General features: G+C 38.9%; 1 protein-coding gene across 1 annotated transcript in view; it reads right to left on the bottom strand.

The window, feature by feature from the left end:
- The window catches only part of ST8SIA4 (ST8 alpha-N-acetyl-neuraminide alpha-2,8-sialyltransferase 4), a 56,377-nt gene extending 32,211 nt beyond the window's left edge, over positions 1–24,166 (bottom strand). The window contains exons 1-4 of the mRNA XM_014951458.1: positions 24,070–24,166; positions 21,332–21,401; positions 20,680–20,811; positions 10,773–11,030 (exon numbers count right to left, since the gene is read on the bottom strand). Of these exons, the coding sequence (XP_014806944.1) occupies positions 10,773–11,030; positions 20,680–20,811; positions 21,332–21,401; positions 24,070–24,166 (557 nt within the window). The remainder of the gene's footprint in view (positions 1–10,772; positions 11,031–20,679; positions 20,812–21,331; positions 21,402–24,069) is intronic.
- Between the last annotated feature and the right edge of the window lie 956 nt (positions 24,167–25,122).

Raw genomic sequence — 25,122 nt, 5'->3', positions numbered from 1 at the left:
CCAGTGTTTCATCATCCTTGTTGTAAAAAATTTCTTCCTTGTATGTAGTCTAAATCTTCCCTCCCTCTTTAAAACATTACCCATTGTCCTGTTGCAACAGGCCCTGCTAAAAAGTTGGTTCCCATCTTTCTTATATGTTTCAGGACTAATAAAACTAGCTAGTGTGTATTTGCATATAGACCTGAGTATATGTAAATGGCTTTTGTTCCCTGATTCAGAGCTTTTATCTTAACCTCCAATGCATCTTTATGCTACATCATAGCTTCATACACTTGTTGGAATTTTTAAGTTTATTTTGTTAGCAAACTTCAATAGTCTCCTGTCAATTCTCAGGACTCTTTCAAGAAAACTTTGTATTCAGAGACACACATAAACATGTACTTATTTTCTTTTAAGTCAAATTTAGAAGCCTATTATCTGAACAACTTTGAAATAGGCAATGGAATATCTCACTCTTGCTATATTTTTAATTATAGCTTATTTGTTGTAAGGCACAGAATGCTGAATATATCCACAACAATGATGAGGACAGGAGGGGGACTCTGCACCAGGAGCTTTATTATTATATGCCTAGGAATTTGTACACAACAAATAAAGCCTTTTTTTTAAAAAAAGTTGTGATTGCTATATCAAATCCATCAGGAAGAATAGGTAGAAGACTATAATTTACTGAGTTTCCTCTTTGTCACATGCTCCATTATAGATACCTTGCACCTACACAACTGCTTAAAATTTGACTCCAGAGCACAATTTCACAGTTTTCTGCAATGTACCATCATTCATTCATTCTACAAAAACTTGAAAATAAGTGGGCTGCAGGTCAAAGCTGAGCAGGACAAACTCGCTATGAGGTTACTAACACTGAGAATATGCGAACAGGTTGTAATTAACAGTCATACATAGCATGGAAGATTGATTTCAGCTTTAAGCAAACAGCTGTAAATATGAGCATTGAGAATATGCATCACATTATATAAAAATTTGTAAACCTCATTCTCCTGACCTCAAGCTATTGACTCTTTCCAGAGAAAATTATGAAATGCAGCCTGCCCCAGAAAAGATAATTTTGCAAAATAATGGCTTTCCTAAGTTCCTTTCGTTTCATTTATTTTTTCATTAAAAAAAAATATCACTGTAAGTGTATTCTTTAAAACTAACAAGCTTATTTTTTTCTATGTAACATTGTTTAACCAGAAGCTCTAGCTTCTTGTTTTTCCCCTTGCACTAAACTACCGAATAGAGTCATTTGCTCCCTTACTTCTTCTAAAAAGTATCTAGAGTAGAAGTGTTCAGAAAATGGTTTAAAGAGACAAAGACTGGTATGTCAAAGACTGTCACTCTTACAGGAGGACAGCAAAAACAGTGCACTGTGAGCAGGTCCAGGATCTGCTCAGCCTCGTGGCTGAGCTTAAAGAGGAAGATGAGAGACTAAGGACCATTTGGGAATGTGAAAAGGAAATGGACTGGCGGACCAACACCCTGCCATCCTTAGGGAAAAGGAGCAGGGGAAGGCTCCGTGAGGGGAAAAGGACCCCTTGCCCTCTTGCCACCAGGCAGGAGGAGGGGAACTAGGAGAGGATGAGGGGGAGTGGAAGCAGGTACCTGCTTGGGGGAGCAGGAGGGTTCCCTCCAGACCCCCCCCTGCCTTCCCAGGTGCTTGTACAGAACAGGTACGAGCCCTTGGAGATAGAGGAGGAGGGGATCAAAGACACTGATAGTGGCTCATCCAGGGAGCTGCGGAAGCAGCCAGCTCCGTTTATTAAGACTGCCCCCGTGAATCAAAAAAGGAGGGCAACAGTTACAGGTGGTTCCCTTCTGAGGGGAACTGAGGGTCCCATATGCAGACCAGACCCTTCCCAAAGGGAGGTCTGCTGCTCCCAGGGGCGTGGGTTAAGGATATTACCAGGAAGCTTCCTGGCCTGATACGGCCCTCAGGTTATTATCCCCTCTTGGTCTTAGAGGTAGACAATGATGAACTGGTGAGGAGTAGTCTGAGGGCAATGAAAAAAGATTTCAGGGCTCTAGGACAGCTAGTCAAGGGTTCAGGAGCACTCTCTGAGCATTCTCCTCTGCCCCTCCAGTTTTGGGGACCGAAGAATGGACAAACAAGAAGATCAGGCAGATCAATACATGGCTCTGTAACTGGTAGTACCATAGGCAATAATATGCACAATATCTCCAATGCTGCAGTCCCTGTTCTTCCCATGCCATCAGCCCAGACCATATCCAAAACACCAGTGCAGCAATTTTAACAGGGTACTTAATCTAAACTTATTATCAGGCATCAATTGTATGATTTAGGTAAGATGTAATTTTTCAGGGCCACGTAATTTACACGGTATTGATGTATAATCATGACAATGAAAGGCAAATATATATATATATATATAATATTAATAGTAAAAATGCAGACATTCCTTCCTACAAATGAGATTTCAGTCTGATAGCAGAAGATTTTCAACAGGAACATGCACTGCAATGCTATCACTAAATAGAGATCTGGGATAAAAGGGAAAAATAAGTTGATGAGATATCACATGGTATTTGACTATCTATAGAATAACTGAGATGCTAAAATCCACAGACCAAAAAGTCTCAGTGATTGAAAACCTGCTTCTGCCACAAATGTTTGTTGCATATATTAGTTACAGTGAGTTATATTAAGAAAAAGTGTGGGGAAAAAGGAACCAAACTGCCAATGGCTGGAACTGCATACCATGAGAAAAGACTGAAGAATGGAGTTAAGCGCTGCAATACCACACTTACATCAAAGTAACCAACCCTGGGCTCGCTGTGACACCTTTATGGCCCAAATACATCCACAACATACTGAGTATCCTAGAGAGCAGAGTTTAAAGAAAATAATGAAGTCATCTTCAGAAAAAATACACTAAATGAGAAGTTTCAGTTTTTCCACAGAGATTCAGTTGAACTTGCTTGGTAACTAATAAACGCACAGCTCATGTATATCCACACAAATGTCCAGTATATAATACTCATAGGCCATATATTGGTATTTTCAAGTTGATTTTAAATAAAAGCCATAAAAATTTGCTTGAGTAGAAGTGATTACTATTTCCACTTTACTTCACATTAACTAAAAGAATATTCTTCATACAGTAATAATGCAAGAACTGGCCATGAATCTGTACGTTTGTTAATCCTTTAACCATCTGTGCACTTCTTTTTTTAAAGTTTACAAGTTGAAATAAATATTTAAAAACCACTCTAAAACCTAAGCTGCAGAAAAGTGCAGTAAAAACGTGCTTTATTTCATTAATATCTTCTCCTTGTAGAGCAAAGCAAAAAATATCCATCACACAATATTAACCACATACACTATGACAAGCCAAAGAACGAAAATTAGATTAAACCTCTCTGAAACATAAGGCATTGCCTAAACTAGTATCAGTAATGTACAGTCTTTTCTGAATAGCCCACAAACTTTTAGATTCAGGTTCATATCCAGATTCCTGTAGGAGCCAATATTGCTATCTTGAATTCAAAGACTCCTGTCATTTTAAGAAACACCTGGATGTGAGAGTAACATTCAAGGCTCAAGCACACAAGAGTTAAAAAAAAAAAAAAAAAGTTAAGTTCAAGGCAGCACACAACCTGACAGTTGGGAGTACCCTACTGCAAGCCTCCTTGGAGGAAGCACATCAGGCTAATACCTGTGTATATGTGGCACATCATTCACATGGCTCTTCAAATAAAGGTGTACAGCAGCACTGTGATAATTTTCACATACACCCCAAAAAGGGAGATTTTAAAAAAAAAAACCATGCACAAACCTCGTACATCCCCCTGCTAAATCTAATGACTCCTAACATGTATGGATTCTCACATGTCCTGTATACTTGTTTGCCTCCTGATAAAAGTAAAATTGCTTCAAATTAACAATAGGGATCTGGATTAACAGGGAATCCCCTGACATATCCCACTTCATCCCAGTCCTTACCTTCCACATGGCACAACAGAGAATGTCTCATGAGAGCTGTGTAGAGGCTCAGGTACAGCATTAATTATGGATCCTCTTCACACACAGGAATTACAGCTGTCTTTTAAGATGTGCTATGTGAAGTATAGCTTTACTGACCCGATGGCCTCTTTTTTAACACAAGTCCACAAGAATCCTAAATTTATGACTGATTTCACTCTAGTTAGAAGACATATTTTTGTAACATCATCTACTAATACACTTCACTACTTCTTGTTGCCCAAATTAGAATCTGTACTGATAATCATTAAATTATTTCTTCCCAGCATCTTCCTTAACACCAGTGACTGAAATGCAAGTCATCCTCAACTGACACAGCACAGTGAAGTGACAGAAAAAGTTTAAGTGGTATTTTAGAAACAGTGGCAAAATACATTATTTACCTCTGTATTGTGAATCATTGCTGCAACATTACCCATGAATTACAGAGTTTTACGGTTCTTTCTAATACCATTACTTTAACACTAAAATAAAGAAAAGAATTTCTATCACTGAAAGTTTGTTGCATATGGAAAAAAAAGCAAAACTAAAGAAGTGAAATACTGAGAATGGTATTTTAATGTAAAAAACCCTGAGAAACAGAAATTAGTAGATTGCTGAATACTTGTATCTTTCCCTTTTTATGTGAAAATACCCCTACACATTACTTTCTATAAAGGACACATTGTACAGGGCACTTATCAAAATACCACAGAAGTGCTACTGTTCTGGTTATCAAAAACTTCAGAACAGTTCTGCAACACTGTGAGGACAGAAAGCATTTTAAAAAATTTCATTATCCTTCAAATAAATTCAGGCAAAATGATTGTTTTCATTGTTTCAGAGAAGCACTTTGGGGTCATGAGTTTGGAAAGCAGAAAAAAAAGGAGTAGATTGAACATTCAAAAACAGGGAACAGGAAAAGGCAATGTTTAAGACTATTCTGAACATTGCCAGACCTCAATTGAAACACTCTGTCAATGAACAAATGGGTTAGTGAAGCTTTCCTACATTTGGAACTGTTCAGAAAGCAACTAAATTAAAAGCTCTGTATTATCAACCATAGGAGTAAACAACTTTAAATAATTTTATCCTTTTATCTCAGGATAATGAGAGAGTCAGGCTAATCCTAGGTGCTCTACATTTGGATGTTCATAGGACACTTGTTTATTTAAGAAATCACTCTGGAATCTTCAATCATTTGTATATGGGTTTACAGAAGTCTCTTCTTACTGATGTTACCTTAGACTTCTGAACTTATATCCTTAAATCTCCTCCCGTATCACCTACTTAAGAATTAACTTCCTTTAAAAAAAAAAAAAAAAAAAAAAAACCCAAAAAAAGCCTGACAGACCCCAAGCAAACTATTCTTTCAGAATTTTTTTTTTAATCATCTCCTTCAATGAATTGATGCTTGTTAGATCTGAATGATAAAAGCCAGAAGCTGAAGCAAAATTAAAAGGTGCTCTGGTGTGTGCGAATGGGTGGCGAGCTGAGATGATGCTCCAAGCTGAACTTATATCCTTAAATCCCCTCCCGTATCCCCTACTTAAAAATTAACTTCCTTTAAAAAAAAAAAAAAAAAAAAAAAGTTGCATCAAAGTTGGAATTATAAATATTTATGGAGGGTACCCAGTACTGTGGCCCACCAGTGCAGATAGCACCACATGCTACATACTGATTAAGCAAGAAACTCCCCTCCATAAGAAGACATCTCTGCATCAGTTCTTGCCTCATAATGGGCTGCTTGGAGTAGCAGTCATACAAGGACCCTTCCAGTAGCTGAAGAAGTTGTGAGGTGAAGCCAAAAAGGGAAAAGGTGGATACAAGAAGTCAAGCCTTCTCCAAGGTTCTCCTGATGTGGACTAACTCGACTGGAACTGTCGCGCAGTCAGTGCGACTACACTGTCACACCCCCTTTCTCAGGCAGCCAAATCATGGAGCAAGAACATCTGAAGATGATGGCTTTCTGGCTTTCTTCTGCTTTCATTTAATGTTTCAATGTAGTGTTAACAATTTGCAGGAAGAGACAGAGGACAAAAACAGAGCTGCCACATTTCAGAGCTAAAAAAGGACTGACGAACGCGTCATGATGTATTCAAAAGTAATTTTTAAGGAAAGAATAGTGTTTTAAAATAAGTCTGTTAAATTGGCAATTTCACTTTGAAGACATCTGCTGGCTTGGAGCATCCAGCTCTACTGGCACAATGGTTATGCCTCAAGCAAGGTGTATTAAATAAATATTTAAACATAAATGATGATCAAAGTTACAAAAAACGCAAAAAGTTCCAGAATGTAATTACATTACTATCCGAAATCTTTTTATTCCAACAAATTTATGACTTTTTTTTCCTACCAGCTGAAGAACAACACAGAAGAAACTGCTACCGCTCCCTGCCTACATATTAGTACAAGCAGAGAAATGTAAGTTGTTTTCCTGAAATGAGCAACCATATCTCCCTAGAATGGTTAGAAGGTCTGTCCTTTTCTTCTTCCTGAACAGATACACTGTCTTCTGCTCACATCACAATTTCTTGCCCACAAAACCAAGATGTTGGGGAGGAAGTCAAACACATTATCCTCCTCTTTGTATAGGATAAACCAACACATTTATTAAAGGACTACGAATTTTTTCTGTGTCAACTTCAATAATCACAAGAATTGCCAAGTTAAAAAATGAAAGTCAAAAGACATTGGAAAAATAGGAACTACATTTGCCCAGCAAAATTTTGTCACCAATGATGGCAAGAATATTCGGCTTGATTCCTAGATGTTGACACAATTATCAGGAAAACACTCCAATGGGAGAAAGAAGAGTTGTAACATGTAAACTAGGCACTTCAATCTGAATAAAGAAGTAATATCTTCTCATGGCTGTTCCTTGTCAGAGCAGCCCTAAGCTAGTCAAACAACTTCACCCAATGGGCCTGTTCTCCACATAGGCCAACAGAAGTAGTGTCACCAAAAGAAAATACACAGGATTATTTACTAGGTTTGGGGGATTTTTTTTGGTTGGTTGGTTGGTTTTTAACCAAATAACTCCAAAATTGTACTTGCCTCTGCTTTTGAATACTTCTCAGCATGAACACTGAATGTCATTAACACACACGGAAAAAAAAAAAGTACTTCTTCTGATCTTTGGCGTTGTTCAAATTCTGAACCCAAAGCTGGACTGAATACTTTTTGGCATTTTCTGGTTGCCAGAAGTAATTCCAGCAATCTGAAATTTATTACTTGGCAATGTTTAGTATTGTTATTTTACATTTACCCAAAGTACATAGGACTTCCTGAAAAATGCAACTGTATTTCAAATGTACCACTGCATTTCAAAATGTACCACTTACTATAACGAGCTCACCTGTTCTGTAAGACATAAAAGCTAACACAGCCCTGGCACGAGAATTTCAGCATGAGAGCATAGACAAAGGAGGAATTAGATGTATTGCATTTACATCTCATGTACATTGCATTTACATATACGGAGCAAGCACCGTATATCTGACTAACAGCTAAAAAAGCAGCTAAAAACAGCACAATGCAAAAAACAGCTCCTGCAGCAGCACTGTGCCATTTATACATTTTAAATGTAATTTCTTTTATGGAATCAGAGATTCTGGAATGGTTCGGACCCTTTCTGGGTATAGTATCAAAACGCAGCGTGCTTTAGCTGACCGCTACAAAAGTAGCAGAGGTGAAAGGCTGAACAGTGTGAAAAAACATAAAAGGTAAAAAGGAAAGGAATAAAGGAAACAGGAAATAGTTTATGGCCAGTACAGGTTTTTTAATAGCAAAGAGTCTCCGTGCTTCCCATTTTAACTAGATGGGCTACACTTTCTACTGTCAAAATAGGCATGACTTCACTAAACTTGTGGAACTAATCCATTTTAAGCTAGCAGAAGGTATGTCCCTAGACTCTTGATTTCTGATGCCATGTGAACCAAGTAAGGCCTTCTGTAATCAAGTAATTAAACCAAGCCACTTTTAAAATGTTCCGTAATACAGTAAAACTGCTTATGCTGACAAGATATTACCTTGCTTACAGAAATGACCATTATTTATGCACTTTCAGAGATGTCTAAAGAAGAAGAATAGTATTGTTTTATTTATAAAATTTGCTGACAATTTTATGCTGGCTTGCAGGCACACTTATTATTTGACTCTAGTTTAGGTGGCTATTTATAAACATTTCTCGTAACAGCAGTATTCTGATTATCTGGTGTCTCTGTTGGATCAATGTTCTTTGAGAGGCATTGTTATGTAGAAGGCACTGAATATGCCGAAATGTCTCAAAGGAAGACGGAAAGTTATTAGTAACTTTGGATGACTTTCAAAGACATTGACAGATAACTATCACACTTAAATTACTTAAAGTCCTAGGTACTATCATCTTCTTTACCCTTAATAAAGCATATATTCTATGCCTTTATCAGTTATTACTAACACCTTCATACCACCTTTATAGGACCATTAAAATCTGGGTTATTGAGTTTATTATACTGTAACACAAAAACTGCTGGATGCCTGTGGTGTCCACTTTCACAGATCTTCCACTATCAGTTTTATCATTAAATTAATGGTACTGTTGGTGTTGGATCTAACACTAGAACTCCTGCTGCAAGAAATAACTGTCAAAACCACACACTTTTGTTTCAGATCTCAAAAAGAACATATGGTACTATCAAAATCAACTGGATAATGTGTTTAACCAAAGCACACAGCCATAATGCACTCAGCCTCAGGAAATTTCACAAAAATGTCGTTCATCAGCCTATACACCTAGCTGCACACAGTACATAAAAGAACTGCTTTTCAGAATACCATCAGGTGGTGAGTAGAAAGAGTGCATTTTACTTCTAGAGAAATCATCTGAAAGCAAAGAGAGTAACAGATCGCCACGGTACAATTTAATACTGGAATCCTAATGGCAATAGGTGAGTTATTACCACGTATGCCAGTACCATTAGATCATGGATTTACATGTCATGTTGTGTACCTTTTTTTTTTTTTAAATGGAAGAGGAGGAATGTAGAAAACTGGAACTCTGAGGAATACTTTGCCTTTTACTTTAACTCAAAATACAATCATTGCTATTTACTTTAAATGGATGCTATGTACCTATGCATCCATCCAGACATACATAAATAAATATAATTTAGTTTAACCTATGAAATAATCTGTGAACTTCTAAAATGTTTTAACTTTGATTTGTAAATCCCAAAATGTAACTGTATCAAAACTCTCTGTAGGCTGCAGGGTTAAGTATTCTATACCCAGAACCTTATAAAGATTATTATCCACAGTATCATCAGACTAACTAGTTGATCTTGTAAACTAGTTAAGTTGATCACTTTACTAGTCATGCACCACATGAGACACGTCTCTCCAGTCCAAATAACTGATTAGCAACAGTAACTTCCTGATGTTTCTATTAAGCTTCACCATCCTTCTATTATTCGTACACAAATCTTTAAGAATATTATCTTTACTCCACATGGCTTGAATTAGTTAAAATCTGTTATCAGATATCATTACCCAATTTTATGACTAGTCAAAACATAGAGATGCTCTCTATAAAGCATGTCTATGCTCTCTTAAACAAGAGCATAGAGATGACTTCAAAGAAATTTGACACATCACTTAATTATGTACCTTGCCTTCTGAAATAAAATTTTAATCTAGAAAATCTAGTATCTAAATTTCTCTGCAGTCCTTTTAAATTGATCACATTTAATCTGTGAAAGAGCACAAAAGCATGCCATAGCCTAACTGTTGCTTAATGTAGTATTTATTTTTGGAATCCTTCTGCAATATGGATGCTAATTTGAAAGACTCGTGGTACAAGAAAAACAAATCAGGAAAATGAAAGAGCGGTGTGTTATTGTTTCAGTTGCCACTTGCTAGTACACCTGTGAAATAAAATACAACTTTCCTGCATAGATCCTGTTTTATGTATTGAAATACTATAATTTTTCTTTTGCATACCCTTGTGATTTTTTTTTTGCCACTATCTTTCTTCAAGGTGAGAAAAGAAAAAGCAAATAACACGCAATGACAACTATTTCTATATTTTTTTTGCCCTGTCTTTCTATTTTCTGCCCTTTCACCTTGCTCAAACCAAACCAATTGAAACTTCTACTTCAAAAGCAAAAGGATCTACCTCTTGCCCAACCCTCTCTACATTCATATAATGTCAGGGTATCAAATGAGCCCAGATTTTCCTCTTTTTTTCCTATTAATATGTGAAGTCCAAAGTTGTTCTGCTGTGAGTGCTTGAAGAATGAATAAAGTGAAGCATATCAACCTTTTTGCCCAAACTGCAGGGACACATTTTTAGAGCATGTGAAGGGATTTAGATGTGTGACTTCCAATTACCTTAATGGCAGCTATCTGGTTCAACATCAACATATCACCCTGAAATTTCACCCCATGCTGCACATAAGTAATGTTTTATTGGCTAAGAAAGTGTATATTTGAAAGAGAAAACATTTTGCATTTATTCTACTAAGGCCTCCACTAGAATATCTATTTTGTCTGGAATAAAAACAATGAAAAGAAAAAAAAAGTAGCACAAGCCTCTCTCCTCTGGCCCTTGTTTTATTTTCACTCTAAAAATAAACTTCTTGTCAACAACACGGGCATGTATTTAAACTTGGGGAATCACACAGTGAAAGATACTGTTTCAGAGTAATTTCAGGTAATTCCTGAAATCTGTTATCTCAGATTGAAACATTTCTCCCAGCTTTTCTCCAAGAAACACTGCAGCCTACATCTTCAACAGCAGACGAAAACTCACCTTATTACAAAGTCATGGCTATCAATCTCTTTTCCACATCCACTGTCCAGAAGGATGCCAGAATTCCCAACAACCGCACAGGTTTTAAATCGGCGATTCTTCATTGGGGAAACTTCAGGGAGAAGGCTGTGCAAATCCTGAGAAATGTTTAGAGTGCGGCGCCTGTCCAGTACGTAATGGATTACATCCCCTGGCTTGAAGCTGCTTTTGACCACTGAGACATCTCTTTCAGCATCCAGGAATCGAAGAATGTTCTTTCTGGGTTGACAGAAAAATGCACAGATAAAACGCAACACCCATTGCTCGCATGGAGCTTATCTAAGTAGTAATACAGACTGCACAGAGCATACAACATAAAGCACAGTGTCAGACAGACTAAGGTCATTTCCCATGCTCTAGGATGACATTAAAGTAAAGCTGTTAGGACAGAGTTCAAATCTTGGTTACAATATGACATGTAAATGCTACAGTGACAGAGCTTAATGACTTCCTACAGACAAAGGACTGAGAGACCAAGGGAAGATGACTGCGGAAATCAGAAGTCATACTATTTTTGAGTATTGTTTTCATAGAAACATAGTTAAATATATGAGGTACTTATGATTTAGAAAATAAATGCTTCAGTAGAGTCTCATCTCCCATAAATCAGCTTGGTTCAGGAACGGCCGTGCTTTCTTACAGATTCTTATTTCAGCATAAGAATAATATACTCAGTTTAACATAAACTTGCCCTTAATTAAGTGAAGTTCAGCCAAAGTTACCCTAATTAACTTGAAATAAGAACACCCACAGTCTTTTGTACTAATTTAAACAAAGTCAGCTTCAAAACATACGGCAAATTAAACTACTGCAGCTCAGGGTCTAGTCAAGCTGTTAGCTGAACTCACAGAAACCCTTACGAAGTCTAGCATTGCTTTAAATCATGTTAGTTCAATCCCTTGCTTCTCTGCAATTAATTGCTTAAACTATTAGCCTGGTTCAAACACACATGACCAAGATATGAAGGTTTAACAAGCTACCACGGGTCAAGTGAACTATGGTAACTGAACAGTTGTATTCTCCCAGTCCACATCAGTAACAGGTGAAGAATGTTTGCTTAAAAGACAGCTGAAACAGTTAAGTCATGGTAATTGTACCTGCTTATGGGGGTGGGGTCAGGGGTCTAAAAACTGGCACACTTTCAACACAGAAGTTCAAAAAAAGACTCTTTTAATGACTGCAGCTATCTAATGACTGACACCTGCACTGGCAGTGCCGAGCAGTTTTATCCTTGGTATAAAGAGCTGGAAAGGACTCCAAGCCAGAGCTACAGGAGCCCCTGGTAGCTCAGGACTGCAAATCAGCAAAGCCTTACAAGCTTGTGTCCATCTCTGCTCTGCATTTGTGAAGAGGTACAAAGATCACATCTGACCTTAATCACATACTTAAGTACAATACACTTATGGAACTGACGGGGAGTGCTGAGCTGGGGAGGGGTGTTCACAACATGTTAATTTAAATAGAAACTTTTGCCTCTGCAACTCTAACAAGACAAGAAGAAAAAAAAAAACTTTGCATTTTCCACTGCTGTCAGCAGGTAAGGTGGAATTTAAAAGAGACTAGACATTTTGTTGAGTAAGAGAATGCTATTTTTACGTAATAGTTTTTTAGAGCTGAACTTCCTTAGAGCAGATCAAAACAGGAAAAGATAACTAGAAATGCAACTCTACCAGCTGCAACACCCACTGAGAGACATAAAGGGGAAATAATCCCCCACAAGTGAAACGGGATGAACTACAGGAACACCATGCTCACCAGCTAGCTCTTTTGTCACTGTCTCAAGAAGGAAGAATGTGTCTGAACCTTGCAACTATTGACACAAAAATCTCACCATGGAACTGACCTTAAAAGACACAGGGGAAGTGAAACATGAGGAAAATATTTTTTCAAGTGTTTCATCTCATTTCTTAAACCAGAAACAAGAAAAAAAAAAAAAAAGGGAAAGAATGTCTTGGGCTGTTTGTTGCAGCTGTCATATATAAATGAAGCAGCATCAGAGCACAGACAGCTTGTGCTGAGGCATATGAGGGACTCAGAATAACAGAATAGGATAGAAAATGATAAATCCTGAGTGGCTAAAGCTTTTGGTAAGGCCAGGCAAGTTATTTCTGTAAAAGGAAGATGAAGACTTCACTTCAGCCTGTAAACTGAAAGAATTTAAAATCTCCATGAGTTTGATAAGCTTGATTTTGTGGGTACTCTGCAACATATATAAATTGCTACAAAATGAAAAAGACCAATATAGAAGGAATTCTCTAATCTAGCAGCATTAAAAATGACTAAAATTCTTCACTACCTTCACCAGAGCTGTGGCTGTAAAAGACAAGATTAACGTATCAAAAGTTGGCAGTAGAATCAGTCAAGCTACCCAGAGACTCACTTCACATGCACTATGACGTGAGAAGGGGTGATCACAAAGTCTCAAAAAGCAAAAGAAATCATGTGAGATGTTCAGAAACCTATGGCTCTGACTAAAAAAAGTCACATGGGATCACCAGAAGATTCAATTTAGTAATTTGAAGCACCCACGCCTGATACCCAGAATGAATGAGTCTAATACTGTTTCTGTTAGCAAACAAGCAGCAACATTTGTGCATGAATACTGTATCTTGTTTATTATATTAAAAACATAAGAAGAAGTCAGTGAAGTTATGCAAAGAGTGCAAAAAAAAAGCACTTTGACTTCTACTATTAATTTGGTTACTGACAGTCAAAGCTTGTTTATCTATCTATATGTTTACATATAGAAGTCCTCCAAACAGTTTCAAATGGACCTGAATTAGATTCAGATAACCAACCACTTATTTAAGAGAGCTGGAATTTCCAAAATGTCTAAGGAATTTGTTTCTCAATAAAACTTTGAGATGGGCGAAAGTCACTGAATCCTATTATCCTCCCACATATTTAAACATGTTTTCTTATCTGAAGTTGTCAGTAACATATTCAATTAAATGTACGCACAGGTATTACAGTACATATAAGAATCCTCCTATAAGAGATGTGTAATAATGCTAAAATATTTCACTTGATTAATCTGACTGTATCCAGGTATCTTTTAATAATGAAATATGATTAATAATGCATAGTTCATGCCATTGTTTTAAGTTCCTCTGTGTTAATGATTCATCTGTACCATGAGGACAGTAGTACTTCCCATTTTAATGTTATGTTCTAAGAGAAAAAAAATTTACTAAGGAATATGACAAAAATGGAAAGTACATGCATGAGTGTCTCAGTCAGTCCTGATGCTGGTTAATAGTAAGAACTTGTTTAAACCTCTGTTATGCCCCACAAAGAGCACTAAAAATAGCACAAGCTTATTCTGATTAAACAGACATGACAAAATAATTTAAAATAAGTGCTAATCCACATCCAGCTGCATATAAATTTCAAAATTAAGCTCAATTACAGGAAAAAAAAAAAAGCATGATTTTTACTAAACCTTGAAGCAAAGGTGTTCTGCAACCATAAGTTAAAATGTATACAGAAACTCTTTTTATTTGAGGTGTCTTCAAGTTTTGTTTCGGTGAATAAAACTGTATCTGGGGTGTGGCCTGAGCACTCTGTGGGCAGGTGAAGCAGATGTGGCTTGCTCTTATCTGAAGCCAAGCAGCTGTTTACAACATGTTTACGTGACTCACAGAAACACCGTGACTGTCACAGTCTGTGGCTGACCTAGGGTTTTTCTTTGAGAACCAGAAACAGATGTTCATAGTATTTAACTATCACTTAGAACTCCCAGTTTATCTGATAAAGTACACGTAGCAGACAGCATTGTCTCCGAAGAGCCTTCCAAAGGTATAAATATGTATTGCTCTGGGACTATATGGTGACATTTTTCTCTTAATGTGCATTTTTCTGGCTTTATTTTGTACTGTAGTCTTTGTACTATGATGGCACACTCTCCCTCATCTACCCCAGAATTGTGTGGATTAAGGGAAGGAAATAAGCATTTGACTTATAAGATTACAAATAAATTCATATTTTCAGACATTGTCAAGAACAATGAAATATGACCTCCAGCACTTTTCCTGGGAAAATCATTCCGTTCAAGCAAGGAGTGCCAGGAATCCTCGCTGCTGGGTCATGTGGCCTTGTCTGGACCACAACCATAAGGGGAAGCCCCTGAAGTGCATCCTCAGTACCCAGGAAGATGGGCTGACTCACCAGCAACCACACTATGGCAACTGAGACAGACAGTTAAGACCACCCAGTCAACACTCTGCCCCCACTAAAGATGTGCCTTCATCTACATCATCCCCAGCCCATGTTTATCTAATACATTCCTAATAACCCCCATGGTGGGGACTTAGCAAACTCCCCATGCAGACTATGTCAGTGCTTCCCTAGCCTAACCAGCAGCACAATGTTCCTCTTGCTAGCTCCGATCTTTCCCACAGCTGAAGCCTGTTCTTATTGCTTACAGCTTGCCTGTGGAGGGCAGACTATTCCTTACTCTTGGCAATAGCCTTGATTTACCTGAGGCTAAGAAGCCATCCAACTTTTTTTTAAAACTTTTATTTTTTAACGGGACAGGTCATGTGTTGTAGATCTCTGACCGCTCTTGTTGCTTTCCTGCAGCCTTTCACTGACTGATACACACAGGTCTGTAAACAATCCCATCTTCTAAGCCTAGCAAGTCCTTATGCTGCTTTGCACTCCCTAGTCTGAAGGAAAGCAGCAGCTGTCAGCTTTTAAAATCACCAAGAACCATGCATGACCCAGGTAAAGTATACTTTTTACCAGCTAAATTAGTTTAATGAAAAAATAATAATAAAAAAAAAAACAAAGCAAAACAAGAACAAACTGTGGTAACACAAGGTCACAGCCTGCCCTTGGAGATGGCTACAGCTACAGCTCCTGTTGACCTCCTGAGGAGCCACTGGGTACTGTGAGTGTTTGCTCCTTTTTGGGTTTGGTTTTAGTCTGACTGAAAGGGAGTTTTAAGAAAACCTATTCAAGGAAAGCAGCATTTAGAACGGTGGAGTAGTTTGGGTTGGAAGGGGACTTCAGAGATCATCTAGTCCAACCCCTGATTTGGATTCGTTAAAAACACGTCTAACTGCAGCTAACTGTGGGAAGGTTCCTGGCATTCCCCAGCCCATGGAGAATGGGGAAATGCTGTATTACGGGAAGTTGCTGTCTGGCTCTGTCCCCATTCTAGCCCTCTTCATGCTCTTCAGGGCACCCCACTCTCCCACGACCAGAAAGGTCACTTCAGTAGCTGAAGCACGTGCTGATCAGGCACAAATCTTCAGAAAAGAGGGCTTTTAAACAGAGAGTGACTCAACTACTGCTTACCATAGAAGGTCGGCCACACGTCATCTTTTCATGAAGTTAAACAAGTTAAAAGTCAAAAGAAAGGAGTCAAAGGAATTGATCATCCCAACTGACTGAGAAATTTTCAGTTGAGGCAAGAGGTCTGAGGAGGTAAAAACCCCTTAAGGCTTATTATGACTAACCAGACTAGAGGGCCCCAGTTTGCATGCCTTTGAGGCACAGAAGATCTGAAGGAAACAGTGCAACTGGCCCCATAATGTTACTCCAAAAGTTTCAGAGCAATTGTACTGCTCAATTGCAATTTCAGTATTTACTGCTTGCACTTTAGGGACTTATCATAGCAGTTTCATACTAACTTGAAAGATAAACAATGATAATAATCTGAACCCTTCTAAGGAGGAAGTTGCACTTCTTTTTTTTTAATGATGCTGTTAACATCTTACAAGTTCGCACATCGTTCTGACAGGAAATTTCCACTCATGAAGCTCTCTGTTACCTTGCAAAGAGATAAATACATTCTGAACACACATTCTGAACACGCTTTTTTTTTTTTTTTCATTTTACCTTCCTGCAATTCAAAACCTTCATCTGCTTTTTCCAACATAAAAGACCACACTTAATCACAAATAAGTGGAAGAATAAAGTCACACACGGAGACGTCAGACTTCAGGTCATTTCACACAGGTGACAGATGTACTGGCATGAGTCCCGCTTGGAAGGCTTCCCCAGACAGGTTGGTACCAGCTCTCCCACATCTTTCTGAAAGTATGGCCTTCAATACACCTTGAATTTCCATAACTGGAAAACCTTCACATTGTTACAGAGAGCAGAAAGGACTTAAGACACAAAACCCTGCAGAGAGGGGGTTCTCTCTCTTCTTCATGACTGAAATCATTCAGACAGAGGGGGAGCCAAGCAAGCAGTCCTTTTCCCTTAGGCACAAAGAAGTTGTCAGCAATCACAAGGTAATACCAGTTGGAAAAATCACTCTCCTACTAGACCAGTCATTCTTGGCAAGGCAGCAAATTTGGCAAAGTCTCAAGTAATTAATAATATCCATCATCTCCACCTCAGCCACAGAAAATCTAGCTCTTTCTTCTAGTACCTGGTTAACATCTGCAAAGGGCTGCCATGCTCCCAAAAGAGCTGCTACTTCTGCTACTAGACTGCCTCTTCTGGCTGCAAAGTCCCAGAGAGCATCCTGTAACACCAGAAACCAAATGGAAGCTTCTCGTCCCACAGGGTCCTGATAAAGGAGCTTTTTCACTCATTGACTCCCATCAGAGGCTGGCCTTACCAAGAATTCATAGGACCTTTGGGGCTGATAGTCTAACTGATCTAATGTTCACTAACTTGACAAAAATAAGATGGCCAGAGATGATGTCTGTGGTCAACATAGCAAATAGTAAACCATAATATTCCAGCTGCCAGCCAACTCGGTTCAGACATACCACTGATCAACAGTCCTCGCACAAAGCAAAACTCACTACCAAATATTTTCTACACTTTAAAATTGCTAATGCAGGTGTAAAGCTGACATAAAAAACAGAAGTGGCTATCACTTATGGATGATTATAAGCTTTATGAAATGTCTTTATGCTGTACACTAATGGTTTCACAAATTATTTTTCCACTGCTAAGAACTGATAACTTTTTATACATTATTCAACAGGCTCTAGCTTTTTTATTTTTTGTTGTTTCTTTCTTACTGTTATTTGCTATGGTCAACCTCACACCACAAGACCACAGCCACTCACGTTAACATTTGCAACAACAGAGTATGAATCATCTTCATGGTCTACACAGTGCATGTAACGTAACTTCGGAGGGGCTGAACAGTTAGTCTAACCATGAGAACACTCTAGGATATTGCTAGAGACACATTTGAAGTTAGTCCTGGTAGGTCTGTAAAGTGTAAAAAATATTTACGGCTAAGATGCTTCTTACTGCTGTGACAGGGAAGCAAGGTGTATAGCAAACCGCCTGTAAAAGTGAAAGAAGAATGAACATTGTTTAGTCAGCATCAGAGTGGAACACATATCACAAGGGGCTGCACGAGGCTTCCTCAGGGAAAAGCATGCCAAACCTCTGTCCCTCACTGCTTACCATAACTGAACATGCTGTGCATGTTAGCAAACAGGATTTTTTGAAAGAATGTGACTGGCTGGTAGCACTAATTCCTTTCATATAGTTTATGTCAAATTTTGGCCCTAAATCACATCAATCTAGTATCTTTTGCTGGTTCAGTGAAAACAGCTGCTTTCTGCCCCAGTGTTCATGATGGTAGCTATTTCATCTCAAAACAGTACTAGCGTTGTGGACAACTAAATAAATTCAGCTTTATGCTCTCTACTGTACAGTAAATCTTTACACTGATAAAGTAGAATCTTTACTGCTTAACCCAGTGTACAAGATACATGTCTTTATTCATGGTACTACTGAGACAAAAAAGCATTCTCCACTGTACAATTTAGAAAAAAAAAAAACCCAACATGTAATCACATCATGGTACTTCTTAAAAGCACATCAGTAATTTATAAAATGAGAAAACTTTCCCTCCACCAGCCAACAGTACATCTAAACACTGATTTTGAAACTCATGATTTTAATAGATTGAGATGATACACATGTAGTAACAGGCTTAAAAAATTCTAAAGCATGCTCTGCTGTTTTATCTCTTTGTCTAAACAATGTATTTTGCTTTTGAAACAGATGAAAAATGAATACAACCCAAGCTTCATTTTCTTTCTTAATTTTAATCAAAAAGTTCTTGTAATATTTTTACTTGTTTGTTGTTTGGTTTGAGCCATTGGTTTTAAATGGTTCTGAAATATGACACTTTTCAAGAAAATTACTGAAAAGAGTTATCTGTCTCTACTTCCAGTCACTCAGTGGCTTCCTAATCAGTTTTCTTCACAAGTAAAACTGTGTGCTGTTTTCTCCTAACTGTCAGAATCGTAAACTACAACTTGAAATTTCAACATTATTCTTCTGAAGTTACTCAATATTTCTCCAACCTAAACTGCCGTTATATGCGTATCAATTTTAAATACTGTTACTGATATAGAAAATCTGCTTATCTTTCCTAAACTACTTTGGAGCAGAACTTAGCCTTTACCGAACAGCCATACACAGTTCAAATGGGCCGTATCTGAAGGGTTGGTCCTGGAAGAAACTCCACTCCTGAGCTGCACTTCAGATGCATTTCAGGGCAACTACCAGGTCTTCACCAGTAGGAACCCCAGGTCCCTGGGGAACAGCCAAGTGCCCAAGGGTCCCTTAGTCTAGGCAGTCAAGGAGTGGGGACTCCACAGAGCACTTCCCAGGCAGCTGAGCCACAGCTACAGCCTGCAGAGTATTAATTTGCTGCCTACCCAAATCTGGCCACTCCTTCCTTCCCTGAGGCTGTTTCTTGGCCGCACCATGTCCATCATAGCATAAGACTTCCAAAACATCAGTCCTTTACTACAGCCTTAGTAATATCCAAGCTAGCTGTTATCTTCTGCATGTTTTAGAATTAGGGACATAAAATAGCAGTCATTTAAAAAATAACCCTACGTTCCTCATTCAGAGAAGCCATGCTTTCTTACATGGATATATTGCCCGTCTTAAGAGTTTTGTGAGCTGCCCTTTAAAAAAAACAAACCAACAGAACAAAACAAGAAGTAGAAAGGGAAATGACACAGAAACCACATTTTACTTAGATAAAATTCCTATTCAGAATCTTAACCTACAGAAAATCAAGTCTTCTCTGCTATGTGATTGCGACTAAAAACAGTTATTTTCTACCATTTTTCACAGGAAGTGACACTCCTAGCCCTCCACAGTGCCAGCCCATGCTCCATACACTTCCCTCACTGGCCACCTTCCTGATTAAGATGGGGAAGACACAATGACAATACACAACACTTACAGGCTTCTGCTTTCTCTTCTCTCAAGCCCAAAAGCGAGCAGACTCACTGTAACCACTAAGACACATGACAACTATCACTCACTTTAGCTCTGCTACTGTGTTTCCCCTGTCAGAATGAGCCTAAGGCTCTACTTTGCCTCTCTGACTTTAGGATGGAAAATTGAGAGATGGGGGTGTTACTTGGCCCAGCCACAGTCAGGGCTGGATTCACAGCTCCGGATGTTCTAGCTCTTGACTCCTACATCCAAGTTGTCGGCCTAAGCTCCCTTTGTACTTAAGGGAGAAAAATAGGTACGTTGAGAGTACTCCCATCTCTTCTCTTTCAGACCTTTAGGATGAGAGGAAAGCATGTCCTTAAAGTGTCAGTTTCTCACCACTGACTGCAAAAGAGTTCTAGACAACCAAATGTGGACGTGCACAATGTAGATTCCGACTGCATGAGTCTGGCACAGCCAGATGAAAACAATTTATTTATTCTTTTGAAGGATAACTTGATTTTGGAGTCTAATGTAATTTAGTTACGCTTATTTTGAACCCTAAATATGTACAGTTACAAAACATCCACCCGCAACTATAAATCAAAAGACTTTTCCGAACAAGAATAATTACAGGCAATATGAAATTAAAGAATTATAGGTAATATGAAATGAAATGCATTTTATTTAAAACACTCACCGTATTTCCAGTACCAAAGAAGAATTGATTTTCCAACCTTCAACAGCATGCTGGAAGATTGAGGAGCCACCTTTTCGAATTATCTTATCAGAGCTATTGATCATTGATCTACTTAAACTCAGTTCACCATCTCTGCAATGCAATATAGAAAAGACACAATTACATCAAGGCTAACTAGAGTTGTAAATAACTTAAGTCACAAGAACCAGTGGTATTTCTTTTTATTTAAGAAAAAAAAAAAAAAAGAGGTAATTATCACTTTGCTTGCCAAAGCAAATAAATGGCACCTGTAAGAAACCTATGGGACACCTATATCAAATACTGAAACATGCAATTTAAGAGCTTAAACATGTTTGAAATAGACATAACAAAAGCTACAATAAACTCCAAATTGTGAACCTGGACCAAACTTCAATATGTTTATGAGGCAGACTCTACACTTCTATGTTCCAAATTCCAGTACTAAACCTAGAATTAAATCATAACTTTCAAGCCTTCACCCAGCACTTGCTCATGTTCTACAACAATGGCCAAATAGACTCTCTTTGCATCCTATGGATAGTGAAAGACTTTCATGCACACAATTCTGGAGTTTAGCATCATACAAACCACAAAATTTCCTCCAGACTTCCTACAACTTTAGTATACAGACATCCAAACAATCACAGTTGCCTTATCCTCTTCATCAATCTTATCATAGTCATGAATTTTGGTAAAGTAATCTTAAAAAATAAAAAAATATAGTAAGCTGTGGGTGATGATCATGTAACAACTGATGAGGAGGTATCATAATGTTACCAGCTGCAATGATATTAGCCAACAGGGTCACACAAATGGGACAGAGAAGCTAAAACAGTTCAAGCACAACTTAAGGTTTCAGGTCTAAAATCTGTTTTTATCTCCATATTGCCATTATCTTTCATACTGTTTCCATTTAGGTGCCAGAGTGATGTTCAGCTGCATTCAAACATAGCTGTTAATGATGTTAATATCAAAGCTGTTGGATATAACATTCTATCATGTGGAATGTCTTATATCTCAGGAGCATATGAAACAGTAATATATAGAAATCTCTTTATCTGCTAAATAAGCATGTGCTGAAATAGTGCAAATAACAATAACTTTACTTAGCTTGCAAACAGAACTTTTTGACCACCAGCCATTCAACCAACAAAATGGAAAAGATGTGAGACTGTAAAAATCTTTAAGGAATCGCTGACTCTTGTTCTCCTGTGGCTGTAAATTCTTAAAACAGTTGGATCCTGGCCCTTAGTAAGAGCCACAACAACATTACTGTTATGTATACATATATATATGTAGAAGTATTAATATTTGGTAAACGATACAGCAGACTAAACTCAAACAAACCCGCAATGGGGCATTAATTAAGCTAAATTAACAAAAACTGGGAGCATGTAGTCGTTTGCAAGAAGTGCTATGATTCTAAAAGCCCCTGTAACTAATAAACCAGTTCTATACACTTTGTCAAAGACAACCCATCACTACTAGCAACACCGTCCCAACACGCTGCAGCACTGACGCTGCAGTGATTCATAGGTAAGGCTGCCACCTACCGAAAAATGAACGACTTTCAGTGATCGAGTTGGTACAAAATCTGTATGTAAGTCATCCAAATCATGCTAACTTGAGGGTATGGAAGGATGCTGCAGCAGTTCCTAAATTCAATAGTCTGAATGTAATTAATACTTTTTTGCTATTTTAAAATGTTTACTTCTCTAAAAATTTTCCATAATGGTTGCAAATACATTTATCACACGTATTTTCCTGCTGATATTTTCTAGATGCATAGAGCGTATGCATCTAAAGAAAAACTACCTAAATACATTCAGGTAAGGCACTTAGTCTAGAAGTACTTCAGAGACGTCTCCAGTTTATGCTGGATGAAACATTATCCAGTAAACACTTTAAGTTGACAAAACTTAGCAACACAGGATGTTGCCAACACCTAAAGTGCCATAGCACTCGATGTGTGGTTGTCTTCCATACTCACAATTTACATCTGCAGTGAGCTGTATAGATTGTACAGTCAAACAATGTTAAATTGTGTTCTCAGGAGCTAAAAGACGGTCCTAGGCACTTTGTGTTTAAGTTCTACCATGAATACAACAGTCTTCACTTACATGGTCCTCTCCCTTTTACTGGTATTACTTGATTTCCACTTAAAGTAATATTAAATACAGTAACACACAAAAAGCTAAATTTACTCCTGAAAACTCTTCATTGTGTAAACAACTGTGAAGTAAATTTGGGCTATTTTGTTTCTTCTAGAATCACTCCAAATCTTCTCTGAAGCAAATGCAACAGCTTCTGTGGTGTGACAGCAACTTGTGGCTGACAGTGTCAACCTTCGCTCTGAATTACCTTGACTTGGTGACCAATCGACCAATATAATATGACTATCTCTTCTCCTGAAGGCATTTCATTAAATATAAACAAACCAGTAGAAGACAACTGTTTAAGAAACACTGCATTCCACATATTACGCATGTTCCATCACTTTCTTAACTTTTAAAGGGATATTACTGTCTAGTTAAAGAGGGGTATGCTTTTGCAATCATTGTTCTAGCAAACTTTGCTATGAGAACACAGCTGATCTAGGGTTTATCACATACTTTGGAACTGCATACAGTCCTTTTTGGAACGTCTAGGATTTACCCGCAGGGCCACTAGTAACCATAAAATGGGCTACCTCGCAGATTCAGAACTCTGCATTACTAGTACTTCTGGAGGTAAAACATCCCATGGAAAACTGACTTTGCTTGCCCATCTCAAAAATAACCAAACGGTATGAGTCCTTCCTTCAGGAGAAAGGCAAGTGTAACATCAACAGCGGCAGCAGATACCAGTAGAACACTTAGGGAGGGGTTTTTTTTTCCCTGCACCACACAGTAACAGATAGGACGACTGGCTGGGAAAAGAAACTAAACTAAACTAAATGACCTAGCAGAAATACATTGCAGCCATAAAGTATTGTTAAGTATATACATATTTATGACTAAGTACACTTATTCTCTTTCATTCTATTCTAAATAATCTGTTCATTCTAGTACCTTTTAAACGGTGTTAAAAAATGTATCATAATATCATAAACTGGAGGGGCCTTTTTTTCCAAATATATACAGATTCTACCTTTTGCCTAATTTCTGAATCATTTGAGCAGCTACCTCTAGTATGACAGGAAGCAGTACACTTCAAGAAACATGGGTATCTTTAATGCTGACTCTCCCTCATAAATTCGTTTTCACCTCATTTTTGCACACCTACGATCCAAAAATTTTAAACTTCTGTGTATCTCTTAAGTAAGCGGACACGACAATATCGCGGTAGAAACCCAGGCTTACACCCGGGCTGAACAAGTGGGAAAGTTACCAGCAAGTAAGTTGTGAAAATCCGTAGTACCAAGGGTAGCAAATACCCCACCATGAACCACACACACACAGCAGCCCCTGCTCCCCGCAGCCGCCATGGCCACTGCTGCCCAGCTGTGCCCTGCTGTCCGTGCCCCACTCGCCTAGGCAAGGGCTGAGGGTGAGGAACACACCTTCTGCCTTTAACTCTGGGGACCGTGGGGGCAAAGGGGGGACCAAGTAAATTTCGCCAGCCTCCCCGAGGCCCCTAGGGGAACTTGCAACCTTCCTTTAGCTGCCTCCTCAAATTAAGGCTTAAAGCAAAGAACGAAAATCTGCTGTGAATGCATCATCTCCAGCTCGAAGGAAATAGAAAGAAAGTGTGAGCCTGTGCTGATTTCACTAAGCCACCCCGGAATTTACATATCCCTCCTGCGAAAACAAAATTATTATATCCCTCCAAGGAGAAAGAGGCTTGGCTGAAAACCCAACATCCTCACAGGACAGCTGCAGGTTGGGAGAAAAAAATGAGGAATACAGGCATGCACGTACAGAAAGGCAATGTGCGACAAAGAGAAAAGGAGGTGCAAGGCAGAAAAACGGCGAGGGACTTTTCGCCTTTATGTTTTCAAGGGAAAACTGGCAGGAGGGGAAAAACGCGTCACACAGGGACCAGAGTTTCCAGCGGAGGAGCTTCGGGAGCTAAGGGGGATGTCCCGCAGCACGCTGTCGGAGCAGGCATCCCCAAGAAGCACCGAAGTTAAGCAGGGCTACCAAGGCAAACTTCAAGAAGGGAGCCAGGGGCCAGCTGGAGCTGCCAGGGGCCGCCCACCCCGGCGCACTCTCCTCCGAGGGGCTTCCAAAGCAGAAAACGCGGCACAACGCGCTCCGGCGGCCGCCGCCGCCACCACCATCTCCGGCCACCCCGGCCCTCGGGGGGCAGCCGGGTGCCCGCCCCCCTCGCCCCTGCGCTCCGCCAGCCCGACCCGCCCGTAACCCGTCCCGCAGCGGTACCCGCGCCCCGCACACGCTCCCCACCGCTCCACCGAGGTGGTGGTACCGCAGGGGGAGGGGG

The sequence above is a fragment of the Calidris pugnax genome, unplaced genomic scaffold, assembly GCF_001431845.1.
Source record: "Calidris pugnax isolate Ruff unplaced genomic scaffold, ASM143184v1 scaffold148, whole genome shotgun sequence".
NCBI classification, from domain to species: Eukaryota; Metazoa; Chordata; class Aves; order Charadriiformes; family Scolopacidae; genus Calidris; species Calidris pugnax.
Note: the sequence above shows the minus strand (reverse complement) of the source record. Positions and strands in the feature narration are given on the sequence as shown.